This window comes from Chionomys nivalis, chromosome 4 (genome assembly GCF_950005125.1).
Source record: "Chionomys nivalis chromosome 4, mChiNiv1.1, whole genome shotgun sequence".
In the NCBI taxonomy this organism is placed as follows: Eukaryota; Metazoa; Chordata; class Mammalia; order Rodentia; family Cricetidae; genus Chionomys; species Chionomys nivalis.
This window is the reverse complement of record NC_080089.1, coordinates 117,850,137-117,875,721: the sequence shown is the minus strand read 5'-3', so window position 1 is coordinate 117,875,721 and position 25,585 is coordinate 117,850,137. Positions and strand designations below refer to the sequence as shown.

The following is a 25,585-nucleotide window of genomic DNA, read 5'->3' as shown; positions in this document are numbered from 1 at the left end:
ATTTATTTGGTGGGTTATGGAGGGGGAAGGGAGAAGGAGAGAGAGGGGGGAAAGAGGAGAGAGAAGGGAGAGACAGAAGCTGCCTCTCCGAGAGGAAGATGGAGAAGAGAGAACTCCAGGCTGAAAGCTGAAGATCAGCCTGTCTCAGCAGATGGGGGAGGGAGTGGGCATGGCTTGTCTCTCAAAGACACAGAACAAGTATTACAGTGAGAGAATTCTCACTTCCCACCATGTAGGCCCTCTAAGCACCTGATTAGATGGTTTTGGGTTACTAGCTAACTTCATTTCAACCTAAAGGACTCCCCATAACACTACTTGTCTAGTGGGGAAAATAAGAGAGAAAACAGAAAAGAAGCCTTCCATAAATTTGAGAGTGATCTCTCTCTCTACACACTTGGAATTACCAATCCCATCCTGACTTTCATGGTCTCTGGGAAAGCTGTGTGGTGGTTTCTGAGGATCCCCGACCAGGCCCCTCCTCCTCTCTGCTTCCAAGCTTCCCCCTGTTCTGACTTCTGACCATGTGATATAATGTGAGTCTATGAGTTTATCATCTACTTATCAAATGTGGTGGATTTTCAGATGGTGTTTTTTCAAATATTCTTTTTCCCTTTCTCTTTGTGTGCTTGAACACAGCTGGATCCCCTAAACTGTCCAGCTGATCCCTCTTTTTCTTGTTGTTTCTCTGCTTCAGTCATTGCAGTGGCCTGCCCTTTAGGATGGGTTCTTCACGTCTGACTCCACTGTAACCCCCTCTGGCATGTTCTTCCTTATATCCATTACACTTTCTGGCTCCTGAATTCCTCCTTTTCCTGTATGATTTCTACTTTTTTTTTTTTTAAATCAGAGTTTACTTTTAGGGGACACAAAAGTGAAAACAGAAAGTACCCCCCCACACACACACACACACTTCTGGATGTGGAATGAACTGAGCCCAGTGGTGATGGCTTACATCTTTGCTGGTGTGCTCAATTGCCTTCCTTTGTTCTGGCTGGAATCTAAAATGTTCTCCAAAGAAAACTCATGGTTTACAGGTTAGATGCCAGGTAATGGGCTTTGGGGATGTGTAGGCAGACGTTTCTTTCCTCCAGTTCTCAAATAACCCACATGGAGACTCACTTTTAATTACAAATGCTCAGCCAATAGCTCAGGCTTATTACTAACTAGCTCTTATAACTTAAACTGATTTATATTAATCTACATTCAGTCACATGGCATTATCTTGCTTTCATCTTGTATCTCCTGTTTCCTCTCCATGTCTCACTGGCAACTCCTTTGACTCTTTGACTCCTGATTCTTCTTCCCATTGTCCTTAGTCTCGTTTTCCTACCTGACCTTACCCTGGCCAACTATTAGCCAATCTGCTTCTTTATTAAACCAATCACAGCATAATTTACACAGTGTACAGAAGGATCATTCCATAGCAGGGATGTGATTGAGCCATGGAGGCTCTCAACTCATCTGGATTAATCCATTTATCAATGCATTTGTAATTGAGTGACATTATTGGGAGGTAGTGGAAAAGGAGTGGAAGGTGTAGGCCACTGGAGATGTGACCCCTGGAGGTGTGACCCCTGGAGGTGTGCCCTAAAAAAGCAAATCTTGTTAGCAGTCCCTTCTTTTTGCTTCCTGGCTGCCAATAAAGAAGGTGGCTTGAATCATATTCTACCTTTTCTTAGGCTCAAAGCTAACGAACCAACAATAACCGAAGCTATCAGTCGAAACAAACCTTTTTCTTCTAACTAGTTTCTCTTGCAACCGTCACAGCTAACACTTCGGCTCACGTTGCCCCACAGCTCTTTGCATCTCTGAGATCTCTGAGACCGTGTTTTCTCTGAGTTCGACGTTTTTCATTTATTTACCATCTAGGCCGCATGTAGAGCGGGAATCCCACCTTGCACATGGTGGCCCTCTACCCGTCTGCTGCTACCGTTGTTCTCTGGCACAAAGCAGAGTTCTATACTCCAGAAACTGCTTCAGTCATCAGTAAATCATGGCGCGCAGCTCTGGGCCTGCATCTTTCTGACCTGTGGCAGCCATCAATATAACAGCACGGAACTCCAGTACTTGGAGGACAAGGTCCTTATTGTGCAGTCGGCCCAGCAAGCAGGCCAGACACATGTCACACGCCTGTCATGGAGCTGGGCAGACACTGCCACGAAAAAGACAGGAGTCAGCTTGGGCTGTGAAACACAGGTAGTACCGTCCCTTAGGAACAGCGGGAGCTCCAGAGTAGCCTCTGATACCACTGTCCAGGTGGGGCAGATGCTTGTGCTCTTACAATGCCAACGTCTACTGTGTTCCTATGGGGCCTGCTGTCTTATATGCTCTTAAAACAGCCCAGACAGCTTTGTTCATCTGTTCCTGTGCAGTGTACACTCACCTGGGTCTTTTCTTTCAAGAGACACAAAACCCAATCTCCTTCCCTCCCTCTCTCCCCTCGGTCACTGACGGTTCTGCTTTGTCCTGTTCCTGGAGGTGAGGCATGGTGGCCACAGTGGCCTCCCTAAACTGGCACATCTCCCTGTCAAATGAGCTCCGTTCCCCCAGAGTCCCAGATGCTCCAACACTGTCACCAAGTCTCCTTCCCAGCTGCTCTGCCAGAGCACAGCAATCCCAGAGAAGATAGTGGTTGACAGAAGGTGTCATTAAACAAGGCCAATAGATGCAAACCGAGTCTCTGCATGGAGGGGCAGTTTCCCAGGTCTTCAGGTACCCCACAAATATTGCCTCAGAAAGCTCTTACATGGAGTGGAAGGGGGGACATTTATGTTCCTCTGCTTACCTCAGGTGCCCTGAAAGGCATCTTCCTCTGAGGCTGTTAAGGTCTCCAGTGCTCCCTTGAGGGCTCGCTGTGAGAGAGAACATTCAGACGCCCACTGAAGTCGAGGCTTCAGTCCGGAGTCCTCTGCACCTCAGTGACTCTTTTAAGGCCTTGTCCCAAATTGTTCCCCAAAGCAACATCTTCCCTTCCACAGCCTGCCCTCATGGGTCCTCAGAGGTCCAACTCAAATACTCATCTTCCATAAATACTTTCCAACCCTATTCCCTCTCCTTTTAAAATTAATATCTTACCTATCATTTTATATTGCACACATGCACCCAATGTATCCTGACTATAGCCCCCTACTTCCCTTGAGGCCCACACCTTCATGATCTCTCTTCTTGATGTTTATTTACTCTGTGGAGGCAGCATTGGCACAGCAACACATGTTTGGAGGTCAGAGAACAATTTTCAGAAATTAGTTTTCCCCTAATGGGGACTGAACCCAGTTCTTCAAGCTTGGTAGCAAAGACCTTTACTTGTTGAGTAATCTGGCTGACCCACTAGGTCCAATTAGTGTTACCTGCATGTGTGGTGCCATCCATGGGAGCATGCGCAACCCCAGGGGAAAAGAGTTCCCTACCTGAAGCTATCAACTGCCAACAGCTCCTTAGCTAGGATGTAGTTCCATGAGACCCCTACCCCATCCATCCACAGACACATTGACAGCAGCTCCTTAGCTAGGATGTAGTCTCATGAGCCCCCCAACCCCATCCATCCACGGACACTTTGACAGCTTGATCTTGTACAGATAACATCAGCCATTGTGAGTTCCTGGATGCAACAGCCAGCCATCCCGTCCAGAAGACAGCCCTTGTCTCATCTTCTGGCTCTTACACTCTTTCTGTATTCTCTTCTGTGGCTGTTCCCTGAGCCCTAGGGACGTGGATGCTGGTATAACTGTCCCATTTCAAGTTGAGAATCAGCACTCACGTAATCTCAGTGCTTGGATCAGTTATGAGTCAAGCATGCCAACTACACAAAGAAACTTCTCTGACAACCAAGGCTGCAAACAGCACCGCCGATGACCAAACAAGTTCCTTTTGACCTGGGAGGTAACCCTGCTCAGACTCCAGTGTGTAGGTCACTCAGCATTCATGAGAAAATGCACTTATTTTCTTGGTCAGTCGTCAATCATTCTTTGAAGAGTGATTTTTAATGCTAAGTGCTCCACCTGGTGTGCTCCACAATTCTTAGCCATGATGTGCTCCTGGTGTGTTCCACCACTCTCAGCCATGGTGTGCTCCTGGTGTGCTCCACCACTCTCAGCCATGGTGTGCTCCCGGTATGCTCCACCACTCTCAGCCATGGTGTGCTCCTGGTGTGTTCCACCACTCTCAGCCATGGTGTGCTCCCGGTGTGCTCCACCACTCTCAGCCATGGTGTGCTCCTGGTATGCTCCACCACTCTCAGCCATGGTGTGCTCCTGATGTGCTCCACCACTCAGCCATGGTGTGCTCCTGATGTGCTCCACCACTCTCAGCCATGGTGTGCTCCTGATGTGCTCCACTACTCAGCCATGGTGTGCTCCTGGTGTGCTCCACCACTCTCAGCCATGGTGTGCTCCCGGTGTGCTCCACCACTCTCAGCCATGGTGTGCTCCTGATGTGCTCCACCACTCAGCCATGGTGTGCTCCTGGTGTGCTCCACTACTCAGCCATGGTGTGTTCCTGGTGTGCTCCACCACTCTCAACCACTCTCAGCCATGGTGTGCTCCTGATGTGCTCCACCACTCTCAGCCATGGTGTGCTCCCGGTGTGCTCCACCACTCTCAGCCATGGTGTGCTCCCAGTGTGTTCCACCACTCAGCCATGGTGTGCTCCTGATGTGCTCCACCACTCAGCCATGGTGTGCTCCTGGTGTGCTCCACCACTCTCAACCACTCTCAGCCATGGTGTGCTCCTGATGTGCTCCACCACTCTCAGCCATGGTGTGCTCCCGGTGTGCTCCACCACTCTCAGCCATGGTGTGCTCCCAGTGTGTTCCACCACTCAGCCATGGTGTGCTCCTGATGTGCTCCACCACTCAGCCATGGTGTGCTCCTGGTGTGCTCCACCACTCTCAACCACTCTCAGCCATGGTGTGCTCCCGGTGTGTTCTACCACTCAGCCATGGTGTGTTCCTGGTGTGCCCCACCACTCTCAGCCATGGTGTGCTCCACTACTCTCAGCCATGGTGTGTTCCACTACTCTCAGCCACGGTATACTCCTGGTGTGCTCCACAATAACATAACAGTGACTGTTCTGTGGCTTGCATCAGCACCTGAAGGAACAGTTATCGTCTTTAGTGTCCACTATTCTTATCTATTAAACATGAATGTGGGCAGCAGTAGCTAGAGATGGTATGGGATGACAATTCCCTCGCTGACCAATGCCTATAGAGCACCTGTTTAGTGCCAGGCAGTGCTGGGCTCGAAGGTACAGTCCTAAAAGCCAGTGCTTCCTGTAAGAGTCAAAATGCTTTTGGTCCCAGCACTCAGGAGGCAGAGGCAGGTGGATATTTGCTGAGTTTCAGGCCAGCCTGGTCTACAGAGGGAGTTCCAGGACAACCAGGGCTGTTTCACAGAGAAACTCTGTCTCTAAAAACAAAACACTCAAACAAAAAGCTTACTTTGGCAGCGGCTTGTAATGACTCAGGAACGGACAACACCCGATTCTTGCAAATCGTCCTTCAGTGAGGACAGTTACATCAGAGACTAACAAACACCACACAGGGATTTTTTCCAGAGTGACAAATTATCAGTGTACAGGAGGGGGGTGAGGGGGGAATAAAAACAGAGAGGGCTGATTTCACAAAGATAAACCAAGCTAAAGCAACGTGCTACCAAGTGCCTATGGGGAAGACAGGCCAGAGGGCACAGTCAAGGAAGATCTTTCTGAAGTGGCTGATCACAGATCTTGACTGAAACCTGACTGGTGAGAAGGAATTAGGAATTCAAGGAGACAGAACATTCCAGACAGGAAGAACAAGTGCAGAGGGCTGACAGGAATGGGGTGGGGAGGAGACCACAAACAGACCGCTCAGAAGCACTCTGCACAAAAGGGCGGCTACCACGTAAAAGTGTGTTATAGCAGGCCTGAGAGCTGCTCTCAAAACTGTCCACTGGCTTCTGGAACTTTGTTCTGTGTCCCCAGTAAACATTTAATCAACAGTGACATTACTTTATGCCCACATGTGTTACACAATGTATCTAATGCTTTTCTCTGAAAGTCTGGAGTTAGGTGTATGAAAAGCAGAAGGTGTATACGTGGCCGATCCCCGAATGAGGGTGTATACGTGACCAGTCCCCAAATGAGGGTGTATACATGACTGGTCCCCAAATGAGGGTGTATATATGACCGGGTCCCCAAATGAGGGTGTATACATGTCATGTCCCCAAATGAGGGTGTATATGTGACCAGTCCCTGAATGAAAACCTTACAGATCTGCCTTTCTCAGGAGCTTTCCTGAGCATACACAGAACAGACGTGTTGCTGTATTTCCATTGCTAGAAGAGTGAGATCTGTGTGATCTGTGATGGAGGAAGGAAGAATTAGATGGCCTGTGTGTGGATTCCTGAAGCCTCTATCTGTCTCTTTCCCCCTGACCATCTGGGCATGCATCCTTGCTCCCCATTTGAAAGAAATCTTTTATTTAATTGTTTTTATTGAGCTATACATTTTTCTCTGCTCCCCTCCACTTCTCTCCCCTCCCCTTTTACCTGCTCCCATTGTCCCCATGCTCCCAATTTACTCAGGAGATCTTGTCTTTTTCTACTTCCCATGTACATTAGATCCATGTATGTCTCTCTTAGGTTCCTCTTTGTTGTCTAGCTTCTCTGGGATTGTGAATTGTAGGCTGGTTTTCTTTGCTTTATGTCTCAAAGCCACTTATGAGTGAGTACATATGATATTTGTCCTTCTGGGTCTGGGTTACCTCACTTAATATGATCTTTTCTGAATCCATCCATTTGCCCATAAATTTCAAGATGTCATGAGCTGGGCAGTGGTAGCACATGCCTTTATTCCTAGCACTCAGGAGGCAGAGGCAGATGGATCTCTGTAAGTTCGAGACCAGCCTGGTCTATAAGAGCTAGTTCTAGGACAGGCACCAAAGCTACAGAGAAACCCTGTCTCAAAAAAACCAAAAGAAAGAAAAAAGAAAAGAGAAAAAAATTCAAGATATCATTATTTTTTCCCAATGTGTAGTACTCCATTATGCAAATGTACCACATTTTCCTTATCCATTCTTTGGTCGATGGGTATTTCAGTTGTTTCCAGGTTCTGGCTATGACAAATAATGCTGCTATGAACATAGTTGAGCACATGTCCTTGTGGCATGATTGAGCATTCTTTGGATATATACCCAAAAGTGGTATTTCTGGGTCTTGAGGTAAGTTGTTTCCTAATTTTCTGAGAAATTGCCACACTGACATCCAAAGGGGCTGTACCAGCTTGCACTCCCACCAGCAATGCAGAAGTGTTCCCTTTTCCCCACAATCTCTCCAGCATAAGCTGTCATCAGTGTTTTTGATCTTGGCCATTCTGACAGGTGTAAGATGGAATCTCAGAGTTGTTTTGATTTGCATTTCTCTGATGACTAAGGATGTTGAACATTTCCTTAAGTGTCTTTCAGGACCCTGAGGAGTAGCTCTAGGTGCCAACCAAGTAAGTTCTCTGTCGTTTTTAATCAGTAACTCAAGTAAAATTTTATCTTTCCCAAATATCTCTGATACAGTTTGACAGCTGAGAGGTTTTGTCAGTTTCAAAGGACAGCCTCACCAAACAAACTTCAGTAAAATACACATACAAGACCTGCAAGTTATAAAGGTGTGAGGACAAATACAGGTTATCAAATTTCTCTCTCACGCTGCCTTCCATAGTCTTAAAAATACTTTTCATTGTTCAAAAATATCTGTCACAGCCATTCTGACATAAGTATGCTACTGTTTATACAATGTGTATGTCTAAAACTTCTGTTTTCACAAACCCAAAGAATTCTTGTGAGTTCCAGGGAGCCGAACTGAAGGATCCACCTTAAACAGGTCAGATAAATCCCCTCCCAATTCCTTGGTCCTAATAATTTTTTTCCCTAAACTTAACTTTGTCCTCTGTTCTGCCAATACCTTAAACACCAGGCATTTCCATACCACAAATGCCGGACAGGAACAAAGAGATCAGCTATGCCAGGATGTGACCAGCACCCAGCCTTCTTAGGTTCCCCCACAAAGATGATGCCCACAAATAAGCAGGAAGCAGTCTTGAGAATCCACCGCCCCAATTCCTTTAACCTGTTGTGCCTAACCTCCCACCTTTTATAACCCCTATATAGACTAGTGCAAGGATTAAATAAGTAAATACATGTAAAGCACTTTTGGAATACCTAGAACATCTTATTCTAAAAATAAGAATAATGATGGGCTGGAGAGATGGCACAGTGGATAAGAACATGTGCTGAGAACTGAGTTCAGTACCCAGCACCCATGCTTGGTGGCTCACATCCACCTGTAACTCCAGCTCCAGGGCATCTAATGCCCCCTTTGGCCACCATGGGCACTGTACTCACATCCATAAGTCCACACGCGCGCGCACACACACACACACACACACACACACACATATATATATATATATATAATTTTTTAATTACAGAAAGAATGGTGATTGTATCCGTGAGGCCTCTATTTCTGTGACTAAGCGCTGCAAGCAGAAGCAACTCACAAAGAGTTTGGCTTACAGTTCCAGAGCGATGGAAGTCCATCAGGGTAGGAGACTTGACAACATGGGGCAGGCATGGGGCAGGAGCAGGAAGCTAAGCATTCATTTCTTCAGTCTAAAGAGTGAGCAAGAAGTAGGGTGAGGCTGTGAACTCAAAGTCTGTCCCCAGTGACATAAATACCTCCAGCAAGGCTGTACCACCTAAGCCTTCCAAAATGTGCTACAGATGGGGAGCCATCTGTCCAAATACCGGAGCCAATGGAGGGTGTTTCTCGTCCAAACCAACACAGCGGTGGTCTGAGTGGCAATGGGAAATGACCACTGGGAACCATGCGGAGTAGGGACTTACTGCCAGTCATTCCGGTGCCCCCTGGGTCCCTCCAGCCTCTCCAAAGCATGCCCTAGTTCTCCCAGTCTCTCACGGAGATAATGATCTGACCCCTCCGTAACAGTATCTCATTGCTCGCAAGCAAGGCAAAGGCAAGCCATCGGTTGTGACATATGAGGTCCAAAGGTTTTGAATAGATGGCCTTAGTCATGGTGGTGAGGCTGACGGAAGAACCAAGCTTTGCTTTTTCATGTCCGGGAGTGGCTTCACTGTTGCCTGGTGTATCCCAGGCTAGCAGGGATAATAGGTGACTATTTCATAAGTCCTCATGGAGTCTACAAGCAGAGCCATAGTCTCCACCAACCCAGAAACTAAAAATGCTGTCTGGTAGCATCTGAGGCCTGTAGCAGAGATGTCCCTAGAGATGTCCCTCCTCTACTATAACCTACCTTCCTAATATTTTCACCAAGTGTTTGAAAAATGTTTTGGATCACTTTTTTATGACCTGCAAACCCATCACCGCGCTGATGTAGGGCCGGGGTCTGCCTTTGTTCCTGGGGTGTATTTGTGGGGACAGTTTATGGTCAGCTAACTAAGCATCCTGTTTGTTTTTGTGCTCTTTTTTGCCCCGCCTGTTGGTTAGCTTTAGGACATTGACTCCATTGTTAATATGGTAATTTTTTACCTGCCTGGGCAGGGGTCTTTGTGTAACAGTTAGATACTTAAGGACTTTCCCAAGTCTAAATAAATGGCATTTGGCTGATCTCCTTTTCAATGACCCAGGTCTCTTTGTGTGTTTTTTTAATCTCCAGGCCCTTACCCGACTCGCATAAGGTACAGTGGCGCACGAACTGCACCGAGGGTGTAACACAGAATCGGGTGTTACAATTGGAGGCCCCGCTGGGGCTCCAACTGCAGTCGGAGACCCATCTACAAGATCAAAAAGTAGGAGTCCCTAAGAGGTCGCCCTCAAAAAGGCTGGCCAACAGGTAAAAAATTAAATGACAAGGGTAAATTGGTTATGGGTACAAGTAATTCTGTTCCAATGTTAAGGGGCCGGTTAACAGGCCAGTTGTTAGCTCTTTTGGAAAAAAAAGACACCGGCATTAAAGTTGAGACAACACAAGAGATCATTAAGACGGTTTTAGAGTTTAGTCCCTGGTTCCTACATGCAGGGGACTGATCTTCAAAATACACTAAAAGAGCGAGGGTCAAAAAAATTCCCCATAGCAATATTTTCACTATGGCGCTTGGTCAGAGATGCTCTTCTCAGTGATGATGTAAAAGTAAAAAAACATTTAGAGAGTTTAAACAAAACCCTTAAAGAGATTCAAAAAGTAAAATCTGTGAGTTCTATTAAGAGTTTTGAGGAACAAAAAGTTTTAGGAACAAAAAGTATTAAAAGGGATATAAAAAAATTTTTTTAAAAAAAGATCACACTAATAAAAAAAAGTTTAAAAAAAAAACAAACAGATGTCTCCATGAGACCTCAGCCACAAAATCCTTATACTACTGCTTCTGCCCCTATAAACTTAGAGACAAAAATCCAAAAGATCCAAAACAGGTTAAATAATTTAAGTAAAGAGAGACAGATTTATCCTGTTGTAAAAAATATTAATCAACAAGGACAAAAAAAATCAGACAACATGACCCCCTGGCCTTTAAAAATATTAAGCAGTTAAAAAAAACAGTTGTGGACTGTGGAACTCATGCTCCTTTCACTGTAGCTTTATTGGAATCCTTTGCAGAACTCAACCTTACACCCAGTGCCTGGATGCAGCTTTGCAGGGCTTGTCTTTCATGGGGAGATTACTTGTTATGGAGAGGTGAAATGCAGGAAAATTGCAAAAAGACCGCAGGAAAAAAATGCCGTTGCGGGTTTCCCCCAGCATAACCTTGACATGTTAACTGGTGAAGGACAATATGTTGGCTTAGCAGCACAGATTGCTTATGATCCTGTGATTTATGCTCAGATAGCTGCAGCAGCCGTCAAAAAAAAAAAAAAGTCTGGTAAATGGAGGCTGCTGCAAGATCCTAGAGCAGTAAATGATTGTATGGAAATTATGGGGACAACTCAACCTGGGCTGCCTCAGCCTGTGGGTATTCCTGCAGGATACCATCTTTTAGTTATTGACCTAAAGGATTGTTTTTTCACCATTCCCTTACATCCAAAAGACTCTAATAAATTTGCTTTCAGTGTACCGTCTATAAATTTCAAAGAACCATAAAGGTGCTACCAATGGGTAACATTGCCCCAGGGTATGTCCAATAGTTCTATAATTTGCCAAATGTTTGTGGCCCGGGTTATTGCCCCAATAAGGTATAAATATTCTCAACTGTATATAAGTCATTATTTGGATGACATCCTATTAGCTGGACAGGACCCAAAGATAGTCCTTGAGGCTTTTGCTGACTTGCAAGAATGTCTAGCACATGCTGGGTTAATAATTACTTCTAAAAAGGTACAACAACAGTTTCCATATCAATACTTGGGGCATCAGCTGTTGCAGACAGGAGTAAAACCTCAAAAAGTTACTTTTTGCCTAGATAAACTACAAACTTTAAATAATTTTCAAAAATTACTTGGAGACCTAAATTGGGTCCGGCCCAGTCTGGAATTCCTACTGGAGACTTAAAACCACTTTTTGACATTCTGCAGGAAAATCCAGACCCAACCTCCTCTCGTGAGTTAACACCTCAAGCAAGACAACGTATTACTTTAATTGAAGAAAAGCTTGCCTCTGCTCATATTCATTATATCAACTCTAGTCAGCCACTGCTGTTGATAATCCCCCCCCCAGCATAGCCTACTGGAGTTTTTTAACAGCAAGGACCCATCCTGTGGGTACATAAACATGTGTCACTTGTAAAAATTGTTATCTCATATCCATTAGTTGTGCTACGTGCTATTTAAAAAGGGTATAAGCTTAGTTTACAAACTTTTGAAATGTTACCTGATAAGGTTATTACACCTTATACCCAGGCAGAAATAACTTGGTTACAAAATTTTGCTAAAGATTGAACCTTATTTTTATGCACTAATCCCTGCAAGTTTGACAATCATTATCCCTCTGATAACCTTTTTAAAAAATCACCCGGTATGTTTCCCTAAAGTTATTTCTTTGCAGCCTCTGACAGGGGCACGAAATGTGTTTACTGATGGATCTTCCACGGGGAGAGCTGTGGTGGCCTCCCCTCCTGATTTTGATATTCAGTCTGTTAATACTAACTCTGCTCAGGTGGCTGAATTGGTTGCTGTCCAGATGGCCCTAGAGAAATATGCTGATATTCCATTTAACCTTTTCACTGACAGTCAGTATATAAGCAAAATTCTTGCACCTTTGGAAACTGCAGCTTATATTGCCTCCGTATCTTGAGTCCAGATGCAGTTATTGGCTACTCAAACTTTGCTCTGGGCCCTGTCTGTTCCCATCTACGTAGGGCGTTTGCGGGCTCATACTGACCTCCCTGGTCCTTTGAGCGAAGGGAATGCATTGGCCGATCAGCTTACTCGTCAAATTTATGCAGTGAGTCAGGAATCTTATGAAGCTGCAGAAAAGGCTCATAATCGTTTTCATCTCAATGCTGGGTCTTTAAGATTTCATTTTAAGATATCTCAAGAGCAAGCCACTGATATTGTTAAAAAGTGCTCTCTGTGTACAGAACTTTTAACTGTTCCCCATTTGGGAGTTAATCCTCGTGGGCTTGCTCCTAATCATTTATGGCAAATGGATGTCACCCATGTTCCTTCTTTTAGGCGCGTGCAATATGTTCACGTGACCGTGGACACATATTCTCATCTCATTTTTGCCTCAGCTCATACAGGAGAAAGATTACGGGATGTTAAAAGTCATTGTCGCCAGGCTTTTGCCTACATGAGAGTTCCTAAAACTATAAAAACTGATAATGGGCCAGCCTATACTAGCACTGGCTTTGCTAAATTTTGCTCTGAGTTTTCAATTTCTCATAAAACGGGAATACCTTATAATCCTCAAGGACAAGCTATAGTGGAACAAGCACATCGTACGCTCAAAGCCTATTTGCATAAAACAAAAAAGGGGGAATATGGTTCCACCCCCAGAGATCATTTGTCTTTTATTTTATACATTTTAAATTTTTGACTGTTGATGCTCAATCTCATACCACTGCTGACCGGCATTGGCGGCCAGATTCTTCGGGGATGCCTCATGTCAAACGGAAGAATCTAGCAGACGGCACCTGGTATGGTCCAGATCCTGTACTGATGTGGGGAAGAGGGGCTGTTTGTGTTTTCCCACAGGATGCTGATGATCCAATATGGATACCTGAGCGTCTGGTGCATGCTATGGACTTTTCTGTCCAGAAGCCTAAAGACAGGACAGAGCCAAGAGATCAAGGAGATTCTGGCTCGTCAACTGAAGAGTTGCGGGATTCCTGAGGAGGAATCCACAGTTGCTGGCTGTGGTGGTCCGAGTGCCAAGGATTGTTCCTCTACCCATCTACCCAACCCATGATATTGGCAGCCATAGCTGTTGCTGTCAGAGTGGCTAGAGCTGCTGGATTTTTCATTAGTCAGTCAGTTGCTTCCTGCTAGCACAAAGGATACCTTCTCAGGGCAGGATGCAAATGCCTTGGCCATTCAAATTGAGCCAAATTTACAAATAAATATTGCAGCTAATTTTGCTATTGGTTGTGGTTAAAGACCACTGCTCGATATTACAGTATTAGGCTTATTGCTGTTATTCACGGATCCTGGGGTGTACAATTTACAAATTGGCTCTTGAGATTATTTTACTTAGCTATACCAGGGTTCCTTTCACCAGCGCTAAGACCTTACTTAAAGGGCTCCAATTTGGACAAAATTATTAAGGACTGAGCAGGCACAATCTCCTTTAGGAATGCTTATATGTGCTGGAGCATCATCTTCATGGTTTCGTGGTGCCAGAGCCAAAGGCAAGCTCAGGTCAATGTTGCCACGTGGCAAGTCCTCTTAGCTATTGCCCCAGAGAATCTTTCAGCACAAATCTGGCTAAACTCGGTAATGGATGACTAGTGAGCCAATGACGGGAAAGGTTTTTGGGGGGCTGCCCCAACCTAAGACAGGAAATGTGTTTTGACCTGGATGCTTTCCCATGACGGGTAAGGGGTATTGCCTGACGTCCAATGCCACCCAAGACAGGGCTAGTCATATATTTTATATAAAAAGAGGACCTGTAGGGCCTGGGTCTGCCCTTGTTCCTGGGGTGCATTTGCCGGGACAGTTTATGGTCAGCTAACTAAGCATCCTGTTTGTTTCTGTGCTCTCCCTGCCCCACCTGGTGGTTAGCTGTAGGACATTGACTCCATTGTTAATATGATAATTTCCCACCTGCCTGGGTAGGGGTCCTTGTGCAGCAGTTAGATATTTAAGGACTTCCCCAAGTCTAAATAAACGGCATTCGGCTGATCTCCTTTCCAATGACCCTGGTCTCTTTGTGTGTTCTTTCAATCTCCAGGCCCTTACCCGACTCGCATAAGGTACAGTGGCGCATGAACTGTACCGAGGGTGTAACACAAAATCGTGTGTTACACGCTGAAGCATTAATTTTCAGATAATCTAAATCTGTGTTCCAGGACCACGGCCACTCATTTGGCTCCAGGATAAGCTATTTCTTTCCCACCTTGTGGCCAGGGCTGTGTTTCTTGCACAGCCTTAAGTTGAACCTCCCCCCTCATTCCACTGTTAGGACCGAATGCCCCCCCTTCCAGTTAGCACCGTCCCCCTTCTGAGTGCAGTACAACCTTATCTTGTTCCCCAGCCTCCACTTAATCACATGATCACCGTGGTTCCTTTCACGGTCGGCTCTCTGCATTGTTTAACATACTTATATCTACTATCTCCACTGCTGTGGAGACTGACTGGCTAACCTCCCAGCTCTCAGCAAGTCTCCCTCCAAAAGAGCCTGCCCTGGCAGGCTTTTGTCAGCCTGATGTTACTGTAGTCATCTGGTGAGTGGAGCCTCAATTGGGAAAGAGCCCCACAAGACTGGCCGCTTGGTAAGACATAACGCATTTTCTTAATGATAGATGTGAGAGGGTCCATCTCACCAAGGGTGGTGCCAGCCCATGTTGTGGTCCTGTGTTGAATAAGAAAGTAGACCAAACAAGTCTTGGGGAGCAAGCCAGAAAGCAGCACTCCTCCATGGCCTCTGCTTCGGTTCCTGCCTGGATTCCTGCCCTGGCTTCCCTTAGTGATGGAAAGTAGCCTGGAAGATGAGATAACACTTTCCTCCCAAGTTGCTTGAATCATGATGTTTTATTAAGTAATAGAAACCCTAACACATACACACATACACACCACACACATACACACACACCACACACACTACACACACATACACATCATCCATATACACACACATACACAGCACACACATACACAGCACACACACATACACAGCACACACACATATATATCACACACACCACACACATGTACACATCGCACACAACATACACACATACACATCACAGACAAACATATACAAACACATCACACACCACACACACACACTTTACAACACATTTTTACATACACAGCACACACATACATTTCTCACACAACACATACACACACTTTTGACTGGCTAAAAGAGGCTGATCCAGGAAGAAGAGGGCGCATGGATGAAGGCAAGGATGCAAAATGGTACTCCATGTGTTAAAACTCAGGGCACATTTCAGCTTGATGTGCTTGACTCTTTATGACTCCACCTAAAGCCCTGGAAATGGGACGGTCTTAAGTACATTCTATGACCGCAATCACGGAGGGCTTCCTGGAGGCAGGGCGTGCTGCTTCCTGCTCCTTGCTAGGGAGAACTCAAGGCAGAAGATAACACAGCATATGGACCCATGGTCTGAGAAACCGAAGTCCTTGTTCGTGGGTTAGGAAGTTAGAGAATAGTTCAGAAAGCCACGCATTCTGTTATACACTAGAAAGCACACATTCAGTTGAACTGGCTGAGTAAAACTTTAGTGGGCGTGGAGAACAGTAATGTTGCAGGTTCAGAGAAAAATGATGTGGGGGTTTGTTGGCCCCTAAGTCGGGACGCATTACCCACAGTCCTGTCAGAGTGTACAAGCGGACAGACCCTTCTTTGCTCTGTTCCTGTAAAGACTTCATTAAATTGTTGCTACACTGAAACATGGTATTTGGAGCCACTTGAATCTGTGTTCCTGGGCCATGGCCACTCACACTTTACACCGGAATAAGTGCTGGTATTTCTTTTGGAATGAGAGCTGTTTTGTGTAGAGACGGCTAGCAGAACTATCCCAGGCAGTGTGATCCACAGCTTCTCCCCTGGTGAGCCTGGTGGTAAGAAGCTGGCTGACATCTCATGGAGACTCTTAAACAATGCTTGGCTTGCTTCCAAATCCCAAGGCAGGGTCAAACGGCAGAGGGAGTCTAACCTAGTCTTCCCACGGTATAGCGAGCCCTAGTAAAAACAAGGCCAGTGCCTGAGATTACTACAGCCCCTGCTGATCTAGAGCACAGAATTCCATCCTTGTGTTGGAGAGCTGCACCAGCAAGCCCTGAGGGCAGGTCCAGATAAGGGACTCTGGGATAAGAGCCAGAACCTCTGCTTGAGTCGTCCGGCTCCCATAGACGGACTCGTTAACATCAAACCCCATGGTGGCATCAGCACCCTGGCAGCTACTTGGCTCTCTTCAGGCTTTGCCAGTCACCTAGGATGCGCACACTGACTGTTCACTCTGCATGCCTGTGTACCTACATAACAAGACAGAAGGATCCTGGGAGCTCAGTGGCCAGCCAGTGCAGTCAACAAGCTCCAAGAGATCCCACCTCAAAATATAAGTTACAGGGGCTGGAGAAGTGGCTCATCAGTTAAAAGCATTTTCTGCTTTTCCAGAGAACCCAAAGTCAGTTCCCAACACCCATATCAGGCTCACAGCCATGTGTTACTCCAGTCCAAGGCAATCCAGTTCTTCTGGCTTCCTGCACTCACACGCGCACACACACACATAATTTAAAAACTATAAAAATAAATCTTGGACATGGGAAGGCAGCTCAGAGGTTAAGAACACCGACTGCTCTTACAGAGAACTCGGATTCTGTTCCCAGAACCCACATACTGGCTCACAACCATCTGAAATTCTAGTTCCAGGAGATCCAATGCTTTTTTTTTTTTTGGCTTCCACCAGCACCAAGCTTGTATGTGGTAGACACACATGTAAGCAGGCAAGCATGCATATACATGAATAAAAATAAAGTAATATTTAAATAAGAAAGAAAGTCAATGTGGCAAATTTAAAACTAAGGTGAAGATTCAGTAGAGGAAGATACCGATGTCAACCATGTACCCCACACATACAAAATAAAAAATCGTAAAATACCGATGTCAACCATGTACCCCACACATACAAAATAAAAAATCGTAAAATACCGATATCAACCATGTACCCCACACATACAAAATAAAAAATCGTAAAATACCGATGTCAACCATGTACCCCACACATACAAAATAAAAAATCGTAAAATACCGATATCAACCATGTACCCCACACATACAAAATAAAAAATCGTAAAATACCGATGTCAACCATATACCCCACACATACAAAATAAAAAATTGTAAGATACCGATGTAAACCATGTACCCTCCCCACACACACAAAATAAAAAATTTGTAAGATACCAATGCCAACCATGTACCCCTTCATACACACAAAATAAATTTAAAAAATTATTTAAGATGAAGGAGACGTGTACATTTAGTCGAAGAGCTAGAAAACAAGCTGATGTGTGGGTAAACGAGAGTGTGAGCCGCCGGCAGGGGTGGACTCAAGGCAAGCGTGGAGACAGCATGTCGGGTCTGAGAGCCGACACGGAATCTATGGCCACAGTCTTTCTGGCCAGGATCTGCTGTGTCATGTGTTAAGCTGGAATACCGTCTTCTCCCGGGTGCCAGCTAACTAGGACCTATTATTTACCGCACATTTCACAGCACAGAGCAAGGTCCAAGGGTGACGGACCTTGGCCTTCCTGACTTCTGAAGGCCACATAAAGCAACTCCAGCGCCGGAGAGCTGACAAGTGTTGCGCTGACGAGACTGCGTGCAGAGCTCAGCTGGTGTCTGGCCATGGTGCTGTGCAGTCCGCTCCTTGGAGCCCTGCTCACCGTCATTGTGGGCTGCCTGTGTCTGCTCAAGCTGCTCAGGCACCGTGGGCCCCGGGAGCCACCTCTGGACAAAGGTCTCGTGCCCTGGCTGGGCCACGCCGTAGCTTTCCGGAAGAATATGTATGAATTCTTGAAGGGGATGCGGGCCAAGCACGGAGATGTGTTCACGGTGCAGCTCGGAGGCCAGTACATCACCTTTGTCATGGACCCCCTGTCCTTTGGCCCCATTGTTAAGGACACACAGAGAGCACTAGACTTCCTAGAGTTTGCACAGGAACTGGTGCTGAAGGTGTTTGGATACCGGTCCATGGATGGGGACCACCGGATGCTACACTCAGCCAGTACTAAGCATCTGATGGGACAAGGCTTGGAGGACCTCAACAAGGCCATGCTGGACTGTCTGTCCTTGGTGATGCTAGGGCCCAAAGGCCCGAGTCTGGATGCCTGCTCCTGGCACGAAGATGGCCTTTTTCGCTTCTGCTATAGCGTCCTGTTCAAGGCTGGCTTCCTGAGCTTGTTTGGCTGCACGAAGGACAAGGCGCAGGATCTGCTTGAGTCCGAGGAGCTGTTCACCAAGTTCCGCAGGTTTGACTTGCTTTTCCCCAGGTTTGTCTACTCCCTGCTGGGGCCACGGGAGCGGGTAGAAGTGGGCCAACTCCAGCGTCTTTTCCACAAGAAACTCTCTGTGGAACAAAACCTGGAGAAAGACGGCATAAGTAACTGGTTAGGCTGCATGCTTCAGTTTTTGAGGGAGCAGGGAGTAGATTCATCCATGCAGGACAAATTCAACTTCATGATGCTCTGGGCCTCCCAGGGGAACACGGGGCCAGCCTGTTTCTGGGCCCTCGTGTTCTTGCTGAAGCATCAGGACGCCATGAAGGCCGTACAAGAGGAAGCCACCCAGGTCCTGGGTGAGTGCAGGTTAGAAGGCAGAAAGTCCTTTGCCTTCACACTGAGTGCCCTGAAGCACATGCCAGTGCTGGACAGTGTGATGGAGGAGACCCTGCGGCTGGGCGCTTCCCCCACCCTCCTTAGGATGGTGCAGAAGGATTACGTCCTAAAGATGGACAGTGGGCAAGAGTACCAGATCCGCCAAGGAGATAAGGTGGCTCTCTTCCCCTACCTCTCGGTGCACATGGACCCCGACATCCACCCCGAGCCCACAGTCTTCAAGTACAATCGCTTCCTCAACCCTGACGGCACCCGGAAAGTGGACTTCTACAAGTCAGGCAAGAAGATCCACCATTACAACATGCCGTGGGGCTCAGGCGTCTCCATCTGCCCTGGCAGGTTCTTTGCCCTCAGCGAGATGAAGCTCTTTGTCCTACTAATGGTTATGTACTTTGACTTTGAGCTGGTGGACCCCGACGTGCCTGTGCCCCCTTTACACCCCAGGCGCTGGGGCTTCGGCACCTCACAGCCCAGCTATGAGGTGCGATTCCGCTACCGCCTGAAGTCCACGCATGCAGTGAGCTCATGAGCCTGACCACACCCTGCAGTCCAGAGTGGCGCCAAACAGCCCTCCTCCTGGCTCTGTGGCACCCCTGGCACTCCCTGGGATCCTCGCTGTCTCGCCTCCTAAACGTCTCATAGGTTGTCACGCTCCGTGAAAGATGCTGTCTCCCCGGGGGTTTTCGCCAGACCCTCCTCTCAGGAGGAGCACCCACGGACAGCTCAATCTCAACCTGCAGCGGGTGTCTCATCCTGGCGCACAAACTGAGCTTGCGCGAGTCAAGCAGCATCTGGCGAATGCTGCCTCAAACCCTCCTCCCCACTCTATTCGGTGCCCGTACTCCGCACCCTGGAGGTGTTTTCGATGGCGTCGAGCCATGTGTGTGATTATTCCTAATAAATCAGCTAAGAGAAAGCAAAGAGTTGAAGTCGAGGCTTGTTTTCTGGTCTGTATCTCTTAGCCCAGAGTTTACAAAGAACTAGAACTTAAACAATTTCGAAGAAACTCACCGGCTGCTTTGCATTAGTGGGGTCATGTTAGCAAACTCGTGGGTGCTTTTTGAAAGTGGCCTAGCCACAGTTTAAGGGCTCTGGAGCCAGGCGTGGAGAATGGCCACATCTGATACAGGAGCCCCTCGAGGTTCCATGCCACTTTCTCTTCTCTGCATCGTCTCCTCGTGGCTCCCAGGAAGCTGAGCTGGCTTTCTCCACTTCATGTCCTCTGTCTCCCTGTCAGATCCCACAGCCCCTCAGATATGCTCGGGCTGTGTGGAACTCGACGTCCATCCCACGCTCTGGTGACGGGCTTCCTTCCTTACTCCCCCTGCCTCTCTGCTCAGAGCTGCCCTTCACCCACGACCCAGAGCAGACACCAAACACCTCGCCTCCTCCCTCGCAGGCATCAGGCCCAGTTCCGTCTGCTCAAGCCCTGTAGTGCCTGAGAAACCTCACGTCCCACCCACCTCTGCTGCTGTTCCTAGGCCTGTAGCCTCTGCCTGTTTCCACACCAGGCCTGACCCTCCCACCCTTGGTTCACATAGCTATCCGAAACTCTTTTCAAAGAGCGTCTCTAGCTGCCACCGTTCATCTCCCTGGCTCTCTGTTACCTCCATGCTCCTGTCATCTGGGTTGCTTCATTTCTGCCAGATTTCTGCAGCGGGGCCTTCCCTAAGGCAAAGGAATAACATTGACTGCAAACCCAGTACCAGCTACTCCTGGAAGCCTTCCTCCGCCTCCATCTTCCCATCCCGGACACGGCTTTGTGCCCCTTGGGCTTCCCTATATTGCTTATCCATCCCAGTATACCTAGGCTAGACCATTGCTGTCACTGTCTTGCTTTCCTCTTCTTGCTCCTGGTCCAGATTCAAGCCCATCAGGGATTTGTCCTCAGAGGTCCTGAGGGGGGAAGCTGGTGAGAGGTGTGGGGGTGAAGAAAGGGACACAGCACTGCTAGACTGGGCCAGTGTGACTAGCTGTCCCCTTGGGTCTCCTCTGACGGGACTGTCTTCGTTAGTCCTCACGGAGGGGACCCAGGACCCCCAGAACCAAGGACTGAGCTCTTCAGAGTCTGGTGACGTGTCCATTTGTCTCTGCCTGCCACTTCTCTGAACACGCATCATGTCGTAGAAACTCGATTTCCAGCCTGTAGCCAAATATTTCCTGCCCTTGCATGACCTTAGCATCCTTGGTGCATGAAATACAGGTGACCTTAGGGCCAGACACACTTCCTCAGTGTTGCCACCAGAGCTGTGCTGACTGGTAGCGGGGCCTGACTGGGATTAGGACAGGCTGGGGACAAGTGTAGCTAGACAGAGGATCCTGGAAAAGGTGGGTCCAGGCAGCACAGGCAGCCTCGCCACCACAGGGCCCATGCAGAGAGGCTTTCCTAACACTGCTCTGCATCCTTTCAGCCTGCCTACTCTGCCCTGAGCATTGCTGTGACAGTAGGCAAAGGCTCAAGCTGGGGCAAGATGTCTCCACTAGCGGTGCAACCCTGGACCTAGACCTGCCTTTCTGGAATGATGAAGTCAGTCTGAGAGCCCTACCTGTCCACTTCCACAAGGCAAGGAACACAGGGAGAGGAGATGGACAGGGACATGAGAGGAGGACTGGGGTGGAAAACCGAGAGTCATAACGGTGAGCTTCCCAATGGCTCCCAGCCAGCCAGCCCGTGTTCAGTTCAATGGGCAGGAGAAGGTCCTCATTGCCAGGTTTTCTCCCTTTTCACATATTCGGGGGATGCAGGAGCCTGGCCTGCGTGTCCCTGAGTCAGGGCCAGAAGCTCTCAGTTGCAAGTGGCCTGGGCAGCTCTGCAGAAAACTCTCCCCCTGCAGAGAGTGGCCTTTGAGAGCCCAGAAAGTTATGTGAAGGACCAAGACAATCAGTGGCCAGGTCTGAGGTGATCAGAGGCGCTCTGTCCCACATGTGGGGTCTCCCAGAAATCTTGGCTATGCAGGAGAATCCAGTGCCTGTCTGCTTGCATGGGTAGCCCTGGGGCTCCTGTGGTTCTGGATCCCCTCCATGAGGACTGATGGGAACAGTCCTATCAGAGGAGACCCAAGGGTACACCTAGCCATGCTGGCCCAGCCCCACAGTGTGTCCCTTCCTTCCCCTCAGGGCCTCCAAGGGAAGAGCAGCAAATGGATTCTGTCTGGAGATGGCTTACAATAGAATATGACCAGAGAGGCCTTTTCTGCTGTCTGTGGAGGGACACACAAGAGACCCAGCACTCAGGAGTCTGAGGCAGGAGGATTCATGTTCAGAGGCAGCCTAGACTTTCCAGTAAGAGTTTGTCACCCCCAAAAATTCACAAAGCCAAGACAACATAAAGTAAAACAACTCTCCTATGGTGGGTTTTGGGCACCTGGGAGGGAAAAGACTTTCCCCCACGTAGTTACTGGTGTGAACACTCCAGTCTCACAGCACAACGCCAAGGGACCAGAGCTTAGCTGCAGGCTGTCACTCCCCCCTCTCCTTGAGCCAGCACACAGCAGAGTTCTCCTCGCCTACAAGCCTGGTGGTCAGGTGCATACAGAGGCACCCCTGAGACTGTTGGCTAAGGCTGGGTGGGGCCACAGGGAGCCAGTCATGGCAGGCCTGGTACAGACAGAGCAGGGAGCAGAGCAATGTTCAGGCTTGGAAGTAGGTAGGGGTTAGAGGAGAGGCTCTGCGTTGGCCTGGGCTGTACGGACTGGTGAGCTGCTGCACAGGGTCCCTAAACCATAAGCAGGAGTGTCCACGGCCAGCGCTCTGCTCTGTCAGGGCTCTGCTAACTATCAGTCTCTTTCCCAGGAAGTGCACACCCACCCGTACACAGACAACGAGTGCACACCCACTTGTTCACAGGCAATCAGTGCACACTCACTCATACACAACCAGTGCACACTCACGTGTACACAATCAGTACAAACCCATGGTTACACAATCAGTGCATATTCACGCATACAAACAATCAGTGCATAACCACATATACACAGAGAATCAGTGCACAACCACACGTACAATCAGTGCCCACCCATGTGTACAATCAGCGCACACACACACAATTAGGAGCAGTTAGAAAGCCTGCGGACACATACAGATACACATTCATAGTAGATCCACATCCACAGCTGTATGTATTATATGCGGCCCACACAGCACACTGTTGGGGGCAGACACGTGTACATAGATGCCCTAGACAGATACACACATGTCACCAAGGCTGGTAACAAGGTCCCTGAACTCCCTCACCTGGCATACTGTGTCCCATCCCATCTGCACATCTGGGGCACAAAGTCAGGGACTTGGGAGACCTTGGTCCTGTCGCCATAACTTGGATTGCATCTCATCAGTCTGCCTGACACGCGTGGTCTCGGGAATTCTAATACCCTCCCTCCATGTCCTCAGACAAATCAACCACAGATAAAGAACTGAGGGAGCCTGGAGTCCCCTCTGGACATAAAGAATCTGGGGCCTCGGACAGACAGACCTGACGACATCAGAGTTGAGAGAGGTGGGTATGGGGAACACATAGAACAACAACAAAAACCCACTAAAGGTAAGTCAGGCACATGGAGGAACAGCTGGGCATGCACATGTGTGTGCATGTGTGTGACTGTATGTACGAATGCATAGGTGCGTGTACATGTGTGTGCATAGGTGTGTGTACATGTGTGTGCATGTGTATGTGACTGTATGTACGAGTGCACAGGTGTGTGTACATGTGTGTGCATGTGTGTGTGACTGTATGTACGAATGCATAGGTTGTGTACATGTGTGTGCATAGGTGTGTGTACATGTGTGTGCATGTGTATGTGACTGTATGTACGAACGCATAGGTTGTGTACATGTGTGTACGTGTGTGCATGTGTATGTGACTGTATGTACGAATGCATAGGTGCATGTACATGTGTGTGCATAGGTGTGTGTACATGTGTGTGCATGTGTATGTGATTATATGTACGAATGCATAGGTTGTGTACATGTGTGTGCATAGGTGTGTGTACATGTGTGTGCATATGTATGTGATTATATGTATGAATGCATAGGTGTGTATACATGTGTGTGCATGTGTATGTGACTGTATGTACGAATGCACAGGTGTGTGTGCATGTGTGTGCACGTGAGTGTTGCAGGGAGCACATGGTTACAGAGTGTGCAGAGAACAGAACTAGGTGGGACATTGTCTTCCTGTTCAGTTCTCCATTCACCAGTCTTCGTTCAAAAAAAAAAAAAAACTTAGTTAAAAAAAAATCAAAAATAAGAGGAAAGAGGAAAGGAGGTAGAGGAAGAGGAGAAGTGATATAGGAGGGTCTTCTATCTATCTGTTGCTTTCATTGGTTAATTAATAAAGAAAACTGTTTGGCTTGATAGATCAGAACATAGGTAGGCGGGGAAGACAGAGCAGAATTGTGGGAGAGAGAAAGCAGAATCAGGCAACCGCCATGATTCTCAGACCTGAGACGGACACAGGTTAGGATCTTTCCTGGTAAGCCACCACCTCGTGATGCTACACAGATTACTAAATATGGGTTAAAGCAAGATGTGAGAATTAGCCAATAAGAGGCTAGAACTAATGGGCCAAGCAGTATTTAAATGAATACAGTTTCCGTGTAATTATTTCAGGCGTAAACTAGCCGGGGAGCCGGGATCCTGACAGGAAAGCAGGCCTGCTCACCTCTTCACTACAGAGAAGGAAGGAAGGAAGGAAGGAGGGAGGGGGAGGGAGGAAGGGAAGAAAGGAGGGAGGGGGAGGGAGGGAGGGAGGGAGGGAGGAGGGAGGGAGGGAGGGAGGGAGGATGGGGGAAGAAAATGAAGGGGGCGGGGAGTAGAGATCCCGTTCTGGCTATTTTTAGTTTGACAGGACATAGAATCTAACTTGTGGGCATGTGTGGAGTTCGTAGATTGGCTGAGCAGGAAGGTGAGGTAAGAAAGCTGCCCTGACTTTGGGTGGCACCATCCTGTGGCCAGGGTAGCAATGAATAAAAGGGAGAAACCGAGCTGAGCACCAGTGTCCATCTCTCTCTGCCTCCTGACTGGGTGCAATCTGACTTCCCCTATGAGGGACTGGACTTCAAACTGTGAACCCAAGTAAACCCTTCCTTCCTTAAGCAGCGTTGTCTTCACGAGAAAATGAACGAATGTGCCCCCTGAAGTACTCCATGAGCATCTGCTATAGGCCACACCCTGGGAGCAGCATGTGGGCTGAAGACTTACAAATGAGCACCTCCGCCATCTGGGAACACAGCCGCCCACCATCCTGCCCTCTACTTCTCTTACCTGGGGTTCCTTTCCTGTGCGGCGCTGCGCTTTGTCTTCATTGGGCTGTAAGGGGTGAGCCGGCTGTGAGGGGTTCTGTGAGGCTGGGGAAGCCTTGGGGACTGAAGGCTCCCTGGAGAAGGAAGCCTGCACTGGGCTGGGCGGCAGGGAGCATGCTAATAACTAGCCACAGGAATCCACACGGGGGTGGGGCAGAGTGGTGCTGCCGGCACTGGGGAGTTGTCAGCTCACTTGACTTCTTGACAACCAGACCTCACCCCTCCCGTTTTAGTTTCATGCTCTATCCAGTAAGTCCCGGTTGCCCACGTCCCACTGACTTTGCCTAGGTCACATGTCCGTCCCCAAAGAATCATGTGGCCGTGAAATTA

At 47.9% G+C, this 25,585-nt stretch overlaps 1 protein-coding gene across 1 annotated transcript; it reads left to right on the top strand.

Moving 5' to 3' along the window:
* Positions 1–17,967: 17,967 nt before the first annotated feature.
* Positions 17,968–19,485, top strand: LOC130873596 (7-alpha-hydroxycholest-4-en-3-one 12-alpha-hydroxylase). Its single transcript, XM_057768430.1, has one exon. The coding sequence runs from the start codon at positions 17,968–17,970 to the stop codon at positions 19,483–19,485; it is 1,518 nt and encodes a 505-aa protein (XP_057624413.1).
* Positions 19,486–25,585: the final 6,100 nt, after the last annotated feature.

Excerpts from the sequence above, each read along its gene's own strand:
- LOC130873596 (XM_057768430.1), top strand. The coding sequence starts at position 17,968 with ATGGTGCTGTGCAGTCCGCTCCTTGGAGCCCTGCTCACCGTCATTGTG.